This window comes from Colobus angolensis, unplaced genomic scaffold, assembly GCF_000951035.1.
Source record: "Colobus angolensis palliatus isolate OR3802 unplaced genomic scaffold, Cang.pa_1.0 Scaffold17, whole genome shotgun sequence".
Lineage (NCBI taxonomy): Eukaryota > Metazoa > Chordata > Mammalia > Primates > Cercopithecidae > Colobus > Colobus angolensis.
In genome coordinates, this window is record NW_012114821.1 from 2,569,322 (window position 1) to 2,581,018 (window position 11,697).

An 11,697-nucleotide genomic window follows, 5' to 3' on the forward strand; every position below is an offset into this window, starting at 1 on the left:
CTGTGGACAAGGATGTGGGGCCAAAGAGGCTGAGTGACTTACATGAGGTCACACGGTGCCTCGTGGAGATGCACAATGAGCGGTGCCTTGTTCTTCGTCCTGTGCTCAGACCAGGCTGGAGGAACCCGCTGTGAAGCACCTCCTGGGCTCAGCCCCACCTGCTGTTCCCACCAGCACACCTGTCTCCCTGTGTGCTCCCACAGTGCCCAGATGGCCCTCCTCCCGTGTGCCAGTGTGGGCAGTGCCAGTCAGAGGGGCCAGCCTGACCCCCCAGCAAGAGCGCCCGGAAGGAAAGAGCCGTGGGTGTTCTTTGCAGAGCTCTGAGCAGGACGACTTGCTGGAGCTGATGGATGGCAAAGCCTGTGGGGGCAAGGTGATGCCCACCCCTTATTTTATGGGGTGCTCTGCACCTCCTTGTACTCCACTCCCTCCCAGAGTCATGCCTCTGTCTGGCTTAGTACCTGCCAAGCCTGTCTCGGGAACTTTCGTTGACGGAATCACCCACCGACTGGGCAGGCCAGAGCTGGAGCTTCCTCGAAGCACTTCCTCGGCGAGGAAACTGAGGCCAGAGAGGGCGTGGGGGCTTAGGGGACCCACCTACAGTCACACAGGAAATGAAAGTGTTCATGGGACACCTCTGGGAGGTTGGAGTCTCCCCAAGACCCCAGAGACCCCAGACACACTTCCTGTCCTGGCTCTGGCCTTCTTTGCTGTGTGGCTCAGGCTAATCCCTGGCCCTCTCCGGACCTCGATTTCCCCTTCCGGGCATGGCTGGGGTGGCAGTGGTGAGGAGCGCACGTCCCTTGTCTGCCAATGGTCGGTGGAGGCCTGGGCTCTCGTGACCCCACCGGCCCCGAGGGGACGCCTGTGCAGCTGGGCCAGGCTGACTGGAAAAATACAGAACTTTCCTTGGAGGCTGGACCGGGAGGCGCTGAGGCAGGAGGCAGGAAGGAGGAGGGAGGAGGGAGGAGGGAGGGGGGAGGAGGTGGGAGGAGGGAGGAGGGTCTGGTGTGTGGGGGCCCGGAACGAACAGGCTGCCTGTTCCAGGGACAAGGACGCAGCAGCACAGAGCCTGCCAACAGGAGAAGAGGAAGGAAGGAGCGGGGTGGGGGGGTGGGGTTGGGGGGGATCAGAAAGAAAATGTTCCCGCAGCCCCAGGGGGCTGGGGAGGTTGCAGAGGGAGGGGGGCTAGGAGGCCCCTGGGCCCACCCATCCTGCACCCATCTCCAACTGGCCCCCAGGCCATCAGCTTCCATCTTCTGCCCAGTGCCAGAGCCAGCCCACTCCTTGGGTCTCCTCTCATCCCTCAGGGTCTTTCCCGGCCCTTGGTGCCACCTTGGGAACACCAAGCGCTGTTCCCATCATTGATAGGGGTCTCCCAAGACCCCTGCCCCATTCCACTCTGGTCCCCTCCAGGGCTCTTGCAGAGGCTGTCTGGCTGCAGCAGCTGGGGGTTAGGCAGGTGGGTTGATGAATGAGGACCTCACCTCTGTCACTTGCCCACTCAGCAGCCTGGAGTAGGTCCTTCCACCCCTAAGGACCCCTGTGGAAGCTGAGGCGAGAGCATCTACCTGGGTGGCCAAGCAGGATCAGCTGCGCCCCGGCCTCTCCTCTGCCCCTCTACTTTCCACCTCAGTCCTTTCTGCCTCCTTGGTCTTTTCCCCAGGCTCTGCCTTAACCTGCTGTGCACCACCCCCCGCCCATGCTTTGGAGGTGGACTGGGACCCTTACCCCCAGCTCTGCTGTCTGCCTACCCTGGCCCGTCCCCACTGCAGGCGGCCCTCAGGATGAAGACAGGAGGGTACAGGTGTCCTCCCAGCTGCCTGGACCCAGATCTTCCAGCTGGACCCAGATCTCCCGCAATTCGTCACCAGGTCTGTGCTGCCACCTCAGGAGTGACACTAGGGGCGGGCGCTGGCCAGGTCTCGGAGGACAGAGGAGGTGGGCAGGGCGAGGAAGTCCCCAGAACCTTTCCTGAGGAGCTGAGGGCGGGACCCCCTAACCACTTCTCAGGCTCCAGAGTGGCACTGATGAGAGGCTCCAGCAGGAACAGCTGGGAGAAACCTTGCCAGACCAGGTGACACGAGGCCAGGGACGAGGCTCCTGGAGCCCTGGAGCTGCAGCCAGCCCTCAAGGCCTTGGCATTGCCCCCCGCTTTACAGATGGAAAGCTGAGGCTCCAGTGTTTCCTGACTAGAAAGGAATGGAACAGGAACCAGTCTAACCTCAGACCCTTGCCAGTGCCTGCTCTGGGCCAGGCCCTGCTTACGCTCAGGTGTTCACCTGTGGGCACCATCTGTAGGGTGGCGCAGGGACTCAGCCAGGCCAGGCAGCTGGGACAGCCTTGCCCTGTGCCTGTGAGGAAGAGGCAACATGAAAAGAGGATACCTGGGCCCGGGAGCCCAGCGAGGTTGGAGGTCAGCAGCTCCTGTAGCCTGTGGAGCCCTGGGCTGGACAGCAAGGGACACCCAGCTCGAGCAGGTGGCTGAGAGACTGGCCCCCAGGTCTGGCCATGCAGCCTGGCCCAGCAGTGGGCACCCGGAGGGCATAGGGCAGCCTGGTTCTTCTCTTCCAGTCCCACGGGGCAGTGGGTGGTGACAGATGAGGCCACAAGGCTGGGGAGTGGTCACATGTGGGGGGCAGGTGCCCGAACCAACCCCTAGGACTGCCGCATTCCTTCCCTGCTGCCAGCTCCTCACTCCACACAGCCCACATGGAAGGACAGCAGGAGCCCTGGAGTGTGTGCAAAGGGTGGGGTGGGCAGATGTGTGTGGCCAGCAGTGGGTAGGTGAGGAAGGGCCTTTATGAAGACGGTGGTGTTGGGGGCTAAGGCAGAGTTGGGGGCGGTCTGGGTTCTTGCCAAAGAGGACAGAGCCTGGAGGCAGGGGAGATGGGGGAGGTGTGTGCCTCTGCGTGTGCCCGTGTGTGTGCGCATGTGTGTGAGTGGGGGTGGGCGTGAGCTCTGGCCTGAAGGGGCCTGTGTTTGCCTCTCCCTGCTAAGCCGCGCTAACTTCCGGCACCCGAGCTCAGCAGGGCTAGCCTGGGGGAGCAGCAGGATGCCCAAGGTCAGCATCTGCCCTGTGAACGCTCCTGGCAATCCAGAAAGGCCCTGCCGGAGTGGGTCAGCTGGGGCCGAGACGGTCTGAGGCTGCAGGGAGAGAGCTGACTCCCTTAGCTCTGATCAGGCAGGAGCAGAGGCGGCTGGGCACCCTAGAAGGAGAAGGGAGGCCAGGGCACAGGGTGGTCCCTGCCTTTCAGAGCAGGTACCCCCACACCTCTGGGGACCTAGGTGGCAGGGGCTCAGGAACCAGCACTAAGAGGTCCTTTGAGGCTGTTGTGAGCCTGGTGGAGATCTCAACCGTGAACAGAACCTGGGGGTCACGGGCTACCTCACACTGCCCTGCAGGACCCTTTCTCTCAGGCAGGTGGGGCCTCAGAGCTGTCAGATCCGCCCAGCAGCAGACCAGGTTGGCTTTGAGAGTGGGGGTCCCCCAAGTGCTCCTGACTTCCTTGTGCAGGTTTAGCCTCCATCCCCTTCCCCTGTTGCTTCCCCCACCTGCACCCCTGAGCCATGCGGCTCCAGTGGCTGTCAGGGACGGGCAGGGGGTGCGGGTGGGCTGGAGAGAGGGGCAGGGCAGGCCCCTGTTGGAAGAGGCCCCCGCTCCAGGTGGATGGGAGCCAGCCTGGCCTCCTTTCCTCAGGCTGCAGTGCGGGGGTTTGGTGAGGGCTTCTGGGGCGATAATTGGGCAGCGATTAAGTGTTCCTGGCAGCTGCGGCTGTTGCCTGTCACCTGTCAGCTCAGGCCAGCATTCACAGCCTCTGCAGACCCTGCTGGAGAGGGTTGGGGAGGGGAGGATGGGGCTCTGCGTGGCACCCCCGACGCTGCCTGCCCTCGTGCCATCCAGGGCAGGCTCTGTGCTCTCCCACTGGTCTCAGCTTGGCCACTTCTGGCTTGTTGTTCAGCAGGTGACAGGGGTGGTGACCGGCCATGGGGCATCGAGCAGAGGACACCAGGATTCCTCACCAAGGGCCTGGCTCCTGCCCAGCCCTGCCTTGCTCACCGGGCCACCTTGGGCACTCACCCTTCTCCAGGCCTGGCTCCCTCCACACGGCTGAGGGAACTGAGGCAGTGGCACCACCTGCGACCTTGGCTCACGTGTTCCCAGTCCTGCCTCCTTGTCAGCTTGCTGATGCCTCAGGTGGGGGTGGCAGCTGGAGGCCACTGCTGGCCAGAGGCCTAAGAGCTGTGCCCTGGCGGGGACGTCAGGGGCCACACGGGCTTGTAAACCCTGGCGGGGCTGGCCCCCGATCACTGAAGTGCTGGCTCTCACAGGGACACACATACACGGTCAGTGCCCCGCACCCAGACAACACCTACAGGCTCAGACTGGCCCCAACCCAGACATGTGGCCCTCGGTGACCGCCGGCCGCACTCACCCGAGGCTGCTGGCATCTGCCTGTCCCGCATGTGCCCACCCAGCTCCTCTCCCAGGGATTCCGCAGTGGAGCAGTGGGAAGGTCCCTGTGCTGGAGGCTTCTCTGCCTGGCTCCCCGCTCCCAGCTCCGTGGTGCCCCTCCGCCCTCCCTTCTCTGTCCGCCCACTTACCTTTAATTAGAAATGCCAGGAGAGCCATTTTTGGGGAGTTTTTGACAGAAAGACATTCCCCCCAGGGGCGGAAGGAAGGAGGAGACAGACTGGCTCTGAGGCAGGGAGAGGTCTCCCTGGGAGAGCCAGTGGGGGGGGGCCTCAGAGGGTGGGCAGGGAGTGGGGATTCCAGCAAGTGGGTACCTGTGTGCCCTTCAGTGCCTGAATAAGACAGGGAGTATTAATAAGACAGGGGGGAACCGAGGGCTGTGAGTGGGGGGTATGAGTGTGTGTGTGGGGGCTGTGAGTGAGGGCATGAGTGTGTGTGTGGGGGCTGTGAGTGAGGGCATGAGTGTGTGGGGTGGGGTTAGAGTGGGGGCTATGAGTGTGTATGTGGGGGTGTGAGTGGGGATATGAGTGTGCAGCATGTATGTGGCTGAGAGAGAGGGAAAGGGCAGCTGGCAGCGGGGACAAGGTGTCCTGATTGTCAGCTATGATGTGCTCATGGCCCTCTGGCTGTGGGGAACGGTGTGTGTCACCCATGCCCGGGTAACATCAGAGGACCTGAGACCCATGCCTATCCAGCCAGCACTGGAGTAACTCAGGAAGGGCGTCCCTACCCCCGCCAGGTTGCCAGGGAGGCAGAAGGGGCCTCCCTCCCGAGGGAGTCTCGGCTTCCGGAGCCCCGCTCCTTATATGGAGCTTGGCTTCCCTCTGCCTCTCCTGATGCACTGTGCTGCCAGCACCGCCCTCCTCCCTCCTCCCTGCTCGTCTCCCCCCTCCCCCTCTCCTTTTCCTCCTTCCTCCTCCCTCCCTGTCTCCCTCTCTCCTCCCCTCTTCCATCTTCTTAGAAGTCTTGGAGCCTCTGGCCAGGTTCTTGATATAGCCAGGGGCTTCAGGGCCCAGTTCTCTTCACTGGGGGCTAATATTCCCTCCAAACCCCAGCGCCCCAGGTAGCAGCTTCCAGATTTCCCTGGGAACACAGAAAAGTATTGGGCCTCACCAGAGACCTGGGTGTGGGGGTACAGGGCAACCCTGTCCAGTCACAGCCACACGGGTACGTGTCACCATGCGCACCAACGCCAGGGTCAGGCAGAGAGAGCCTCGGCCTGGCTGTGTGTCCCTCACACAGAGCCCAAGACGTGGACTCGGGACCACCTGGGCAGGGGTGGTGGGAGTTCAAAGCCGCATCTAGGAGCTCACATGTGTGCGTGCAGAGTTGCTGAGTCCCTGGGCACAGGAGGCTGATCGGGAGGGTCCTTCCCGGGCTGAGCTGCATATCCTGCACAGCTGGGCACAGGCTCAGGGGCAGTGAGGACCCAGGAGAGCAGTGGCCAGCGCCAGCCCCTCCAGCCCCCCAAAGAGGGAGGCGAGTGGAGAGGAGGAAGCCCACCTTGGGACCCTGGGAGGCAGGAGATGACAGCCCGCCCGGCGCCAGGAGGGGGCGTAGGAGGGGCTCCCAGTGCCCGGCTTCAGTCCCTCCGGTCCCCGCAGGCTGAATGAGCTCCGCCGCCCGGGGTGGGAGGTGCGGAGCGGAGGGATTAGTCATCCCAGCCCCTCCATGTGTGCAAGGGGTGGGACCTCCAGTACCTTCGCCGCCCAGGAGCCGAGTGGGCGCGGGCGGGGCGCTGGCGGGGAGCCTGCGGCTGGGCCAATGAGAAACGGGGCTCGGCGAGCCGGCCGCCCACGGGCCGCGCTGGCGGCATAAAGAGCCGGCGGCCGGGACTCAGCGCAGAGCTCGGGCGCCGCGTCCTCCCTCCGCAGCAGCAGAGCTGGACCTGCCTCTCCGGGCGCACTCCGCCAGCCCCGCCGCCGGCCCGCAGCGACAGACAGGCGCTCCCCGCAGCTCCGCACGGGACACAGGCCGCCGGGCACCGCCGCCGGACCCCAGCGCCCTCCCTCCGTCCGCCCCGAGGAGTTTGTCGCCTGCCCGAGCACCTGCGCACAGATGGAGCTGGACCACCGGACCAGCGGCGGGCTCCACGCCTACCCCGGGCCGCGGGGCGGGCCCGCGGCCAAGCCCAACGTGATCCTGCAGATCGGGAAGTGCCGGGCGGAGATGCTAGAGCACGTGCGGCGGACGCACCGGCACCTGCTGACCGAGGTGTCCAAGCAGGTGGAGCGCGAGCTGAAGGGTCTGCACCGGTCGGTGGGGAAGCTGGAGAGCAACCTGGACGGCTACGTGCCCACGAGCGACTCGCAGCGCTGGAAGAAGTCCATCAAGGCCTGCCTGTGCCGCTGCCAGGAGACCATCGCCAACCTGGAGCGCTGGGTCAAGCGTGAGATGCACGTGTGGCGCGAGGTGTTCTACCGCCTGGAGCGCTGGGCCGACCGCCTGGAGTCTACGGGTGGCAAGTACCCGGTGGGCAGCGAGCCGGCCCGCCACACCGTCTCCGTGGGCGTGGGGGGTCCTGAGAGCTACTGCCACGAGGCGGACGGCTACGATTACACCGTCAGCCCCTACGCCATCACCCCGCCCCCGGCCGCTGGCGAGCTGCCCGGACAGGAGCCCGCCGAGGCCCAGCAGTACCAGCCATGGGTCCCCGGTGAGGACGGGCAGCCCAGCCCTGGCGTGGACACACAGATCTTCGAGGACCCTCGAGAATTCCTGAGCCACCTGGAGGAGTACTTGCGGCAGGTGGGCGGCTCTGAGGAGTACTGGCTGTCCCAGATCCAGAACCACATGAATGGGCCGGCCAAGAAGTGGTGGGAGTTCAAGCAGGGCTCCGTGAAGAACTGGGTGGAGTTCAAGAAGGAGTTCCTGCAGTACAGCGAGGGCACGCTGTCCCGAGAGGCCATCCAGCGTGAGCTGGACCTGCCGCAGAAGCAGGGCGAGCCGCTGGACCAGTTCCTGTGGCGCAAGCGGGACCTGTACCAGACGCTCTACGTGGACGCGGACGAGGAGGAGATCATCCAGTACGTGGTGGGCACCCTGCAGCCCAAGCTCAAGCGTTTCCTGCGCCACCCGCTGCCCAAGACCCTGGAGCAGCTCATCCAGAGGGGCATGGAGGTGCAGGATGATCTGGAGCAGGCAGCGGAGCCTGCCGTCCCCCACGTCCCTGCGGAGGATGAGGCCGAGGCCCTCACGCCCGCCCCCAACAGCGAGTCCGTGGCCAGTGACCGGACCCAGCCCGAGTAGAGGGCATCCCAGAGCCCCCAGCCTGCCCACCACATCCAGCCTGTGGCTTTGCCCACCAGGACTTTTGAGCTGGGGCTGACTCCTGCAGGGGAAGCCCTGGTCCAGCTGGGTGCCCCCTCGGGCTCTGGGAGGACTCTCACACACTCGTGTCATCCAGATGTGGGCACCGCAGCCCAGCAGCAAAGAGCCCTCCCCCCTGCAGGGCTCCGCCCATCGCCCTCCCTCTGTCTGTCTTCCCCGGCCTGGACCCCACCCTCCACACTCTCAGGCCATCACAGAACACCCCAGCTTCCTCATTCTGCTACAATGCCCAGGCCCTCTGGACATCCAGAAAACAAAGTGTCCGGATAGCAGGGGCCAGCGGCCACCAAGCTCATGGGACACCCCAGAGCAGAAGCTAGGGCAGAGCCAATGCCGAGGGAGTCTCGACTTCCGGCGCCACCGCCCTCTCCCAGCATCTGCAGAGCCAGCTGACGCCCTCCCTGCCTCCCAGGGCAGCTGGCCAGCCTCGGGCAGCACGGCCCCCTCCCCCTCCTCCCAGGGGAGAGCAGAAGTCGCAGACGCAGCAGCAGCAGACCTGATGTCCCGGTGCTTCCTGGCCCCTCAGGTGAGCCCCTGCCCCAAGGCAACACCCACTGTGGGGCATCTGAGAGCTAGTGGGACCCAGAGGCTGTTTTTGAGGAGAGCCCACTGAGGCTCGGGCCCCCAGCAAGTTAGCCGAAGGGATGGGGTGGGGGTGGCATCGTGGAAGGGGCATCAGGGAGAGTGGGCCAGGTGGGAGGCAGGGGCAGTTTGCTGAGCCAGCTCTCACATGGACCCGCGCTTTCTCTCCCCAGCTCCTGGAGAAGAATCAGAGCTCAGCTCGTGACTCACCCATGGCAGGTGGAGGGTCCCAGAGGGGCTGAGTCCTCAAATCCGGCTGAGGCAGCAGCTGGCACCATCGGAGCCAGGAGAGTGACAACAGGTAACAGGGCGCCACCCTCCCACCCAGACCCCACCATCAGCTGTGCCGGCCAAATGAGCTCCTCCCCAGACCCCAGACACCCTGGGGCCCAGGCCACTCCTCAGTGCTCAGGCAAGCTGGGAGGCTCTGACAGGGTCGGGGGTCCTCTGTCCTGGAAGACCAGCACCATCCACCAGCCCCAGACCCTCCCTGTGGAGCCCTGGCTACTGTCCTGCACGGTCTCTCATTGCACACTCTCCTCCTCTTTCAGGTCTCAAGGTTCCCACAAAGTCTTTGCTGCTGTGCTGGGCACCACCCACCCCTCACCTTGCAGGCTGCCTGCGTGGGAGGCGAAGTCCCGGGACAGCCCAGAGGGGTGCTACAGACAGGAGTCAGCTGCAGCAGAGGGCAGGAGCCCCAGCTTAGCCCTAAGCGCCAGCGTGAGGGCCAGGGCCTGCCACGAAGCCCGCCCCGCTGGCCACCAGCTGCCCGCCCCCAGAGCCACTGCAGCAGGAGTCGGGTCCTGCCTCCCTCCCAGCAGGGAAACCCCGCCCGCTGCCAGGCCATCCTCTCTGCCAGAGGCTTTCATGAGCCCCAAGGCTGGGGCCACAGCTCCTACTCCTGCCCAGCAGCCCTGAGCCCAGCTGCAGGAAGGAGATCCCAGAAGCCTTTGCTCCTGGGGCTCCTCCAGGCATTCTGCCCTGCCCCGACACCAGAACCCTGGTGCTGGTGGGCCACTAGCGTCTGCAGCCTGAGCAGGCGCTGGCTCAGGGTTCATCTTTCTGCCTTGTCCACTGGGGGGCCAGCCCTACAGACCACTCTGACAAATCTTCAGCCCATACCCTGCCAGCCCCACAGATTTTATTTTTGCACATAAGCCATAACCGATCCTCACAGGCTGGCACAGGCTTTGGGGAAGCCCTGGAGCCTGTGAAGACCCTGGAAACCTCATGAGGCTGTGGCCGACCCCTGTCCCTTACCCCCACACAGACCAGGCCTTAAATGTCCGTCCAGGCCCTGTGTACCTTACCCCAAAGACAGACTCTTTTTGTAAGATTTTGTTAATAAAACACTGAAAGTTCTTGGAGTGTTCGTGTTGCTTCTTCTGCGTGCTTGGGCTGGGCAGGAGTGGAGCTGCAGACACAGGTCCTCCGGCCCAGAGGGTGACCCTGGAGACCCATGGGTGTAGTGCGAGGTCTCCGGGGGCTCGGAGGAGCACCAACAGGGCAACCTCCATCAGGGTCCTGGATCCTCAGGGGGAAGCACCCTCAGGGCTCCACACTGCAGCCCCGCTGCAGCCCAATAGGCCTAGCTCAGCCCTGCCTCCAGGCCTGGGGTGGCCATCAGTGAGGGTGACTGCTGACTGGGGGAGCCCTATTCATGCTGAGCTGAGGCCTGCCCCTCTGTAAGTCCTACTGGCATGTGGGGTGTACAGCTGGGTGCATGGGGGGACTACAGCTAGGGCTCGGCCCACACGGCTATCTCAGGCTCTGGGGCTCTGGGGACCTAGTCAGTGCAGACCCCAGCTGGGAGGGGACCCTAGCCATTCCTGGTTGCCAGATCATGAACTTGGTCTCTCTGAGCCTCAGTTTCCTCATCTGCAAAACAGGGCATGCTATCCTCACAGCATCTGTGCTGAAGAACTTGGAAACAAGGGTAACTTGATGCCCTGCAGGATGTCAGCCTCTGCTGCCTTTTGGGGGAGGCTGGATTCCGAAGGGCTGTGGGAGGTCAGCCTCCCCTGCCTTTGTGGGGGCACTGGATTCCGAGGGGCTGCAGGACGTCAATCTCTGCTGCCTTTGTGGGGACACTGGATTCCGAGGGGAAGGAAGAGATGGCCTGGAGTAGGGATCAGCCCCTACCCATCAGTGTTCAATGAGAAGCAGGACTAACAGGAGACAGCGCATTCATTGCAAGGAATTGTTTTACTCAACATAGGGGCTGCTGAGCCAGTCTAAAATCTACAGGGCAGGCCAGAACCTTGGGCAACAGGCTAAGGCAGGCACCTGCAGGTGGAATGTCTTCTCCATCAGGGAAGCCTCAGCTCTGCTCTTACGGCCTTTCAAAGACTGAACCAGGCCACCCAGGTTCCCAAGGATGCTCTTCCTGAAAGCACCTATGACAGACCTTCAGGGCAACACCTCTGGGAAGATTTGATTGAGTGACTGAGAACAGTACCCCGGCCAGGATGACCCTCACAACCTTCACGGCCATCTGCTGCTGGAAGCTTCCCTCCCCTCTGGTGGGGTTGCGCTGCTCCTGGGGATCCCGGGCCAAGCTGTGGGGGCAGCTGGTGGGTAGTGCCTGTTCAGCCCCACTGCGGGGCGGGGTGCATTGCCCCCGCGGGGTCCTGCCACTGAGCTCACGGCTGGCTCCTGCAGCAGTGAGGGGCCTGGGAAGAGCAGGAAACAAGAGAAGACTAATCAGAGAGAGCCACCTGCTGCCAGGAAATGTCGTCACCCGTGGCGCAGGGCGCTGAGCAGGGCTCTCCACGGTGAAAGGGCCGCCTCCGCCCCGTTCTTCCCTTGCATTTCTTTTAAATAACAAAGCTGCTGGAAGAGCGGGAGAGGAAATTGGCAGGAACAGGAAGCTGGGCACCACGGTGCTGCCTGAAAGCAGTCATTTGTCTTGGAAGTACTACTTCTCACATGAAAAGCTGGAAGCTGTTGATACTTTTCCCTTTTAGTAAAAAGTTACTCCCTGTAATTGTGGAACAGGCTATCAGAACCCTTCAGTTAATTGGAGGTTCAGCTGTGTCACTCTGTTCCCAAGAAAAGAGGCCGGAGGCTGGAGCAGGTGGTGGTTGGGAGCGGAGGGGCCCAGACCCCGTGCAGATGTCTCTCAGCCTGAAGACCAGGTCCCGGAACAGGGTGTTCCCTGCCATCAGCCCCTCTCTACCCCTCACTGCTCCTGCCTATCCAGGTATCATAGACCACTCAGTCTCACCCCTTCACTGTAGCGTGGGGAAACTGAGGCACAGAGAAGGTCTGTGCTTGCCTCAGTTTAGGGAGAAGAATTGAGTCTGGGGGTA

General features: G+C 63.4%; 1 protein-coding gene across 1 annotated transcript; it reads left to right on the forward strand.

Annotated features, from left to right (window-relative positions):
* The first annotated feature begins 6,337 nt into the window (after positions 1–6,337).
* On the forward strand, positions 6,338–8,321 carry ARC (activity-regulated cytoskeleton-associated protein). The gene has a single exon (XM_011938120.1). It carries the CDS (start codon positions 6,533–6,535, stop codon positions 7,721–7,723), a length of 1,191 nt encoding a protein of 396 aa, XP_011793510.1. The 5' UTR covers positions 6,338–6,532; the 3' UTR covers positions 7,724–8,321.
* Positions 8,322–11,697: the final 3,376 nt, after the last annotated feature.

Excerpts from the sequence above, each read along its gene's own strand:
- ARC (XM_011938120.1), top strand. The coding sequence starts at position 6,533 with ATGGAGCTGGACCACCGGACCAGCGGCGGGCTCCACGCCTACCCCGGG.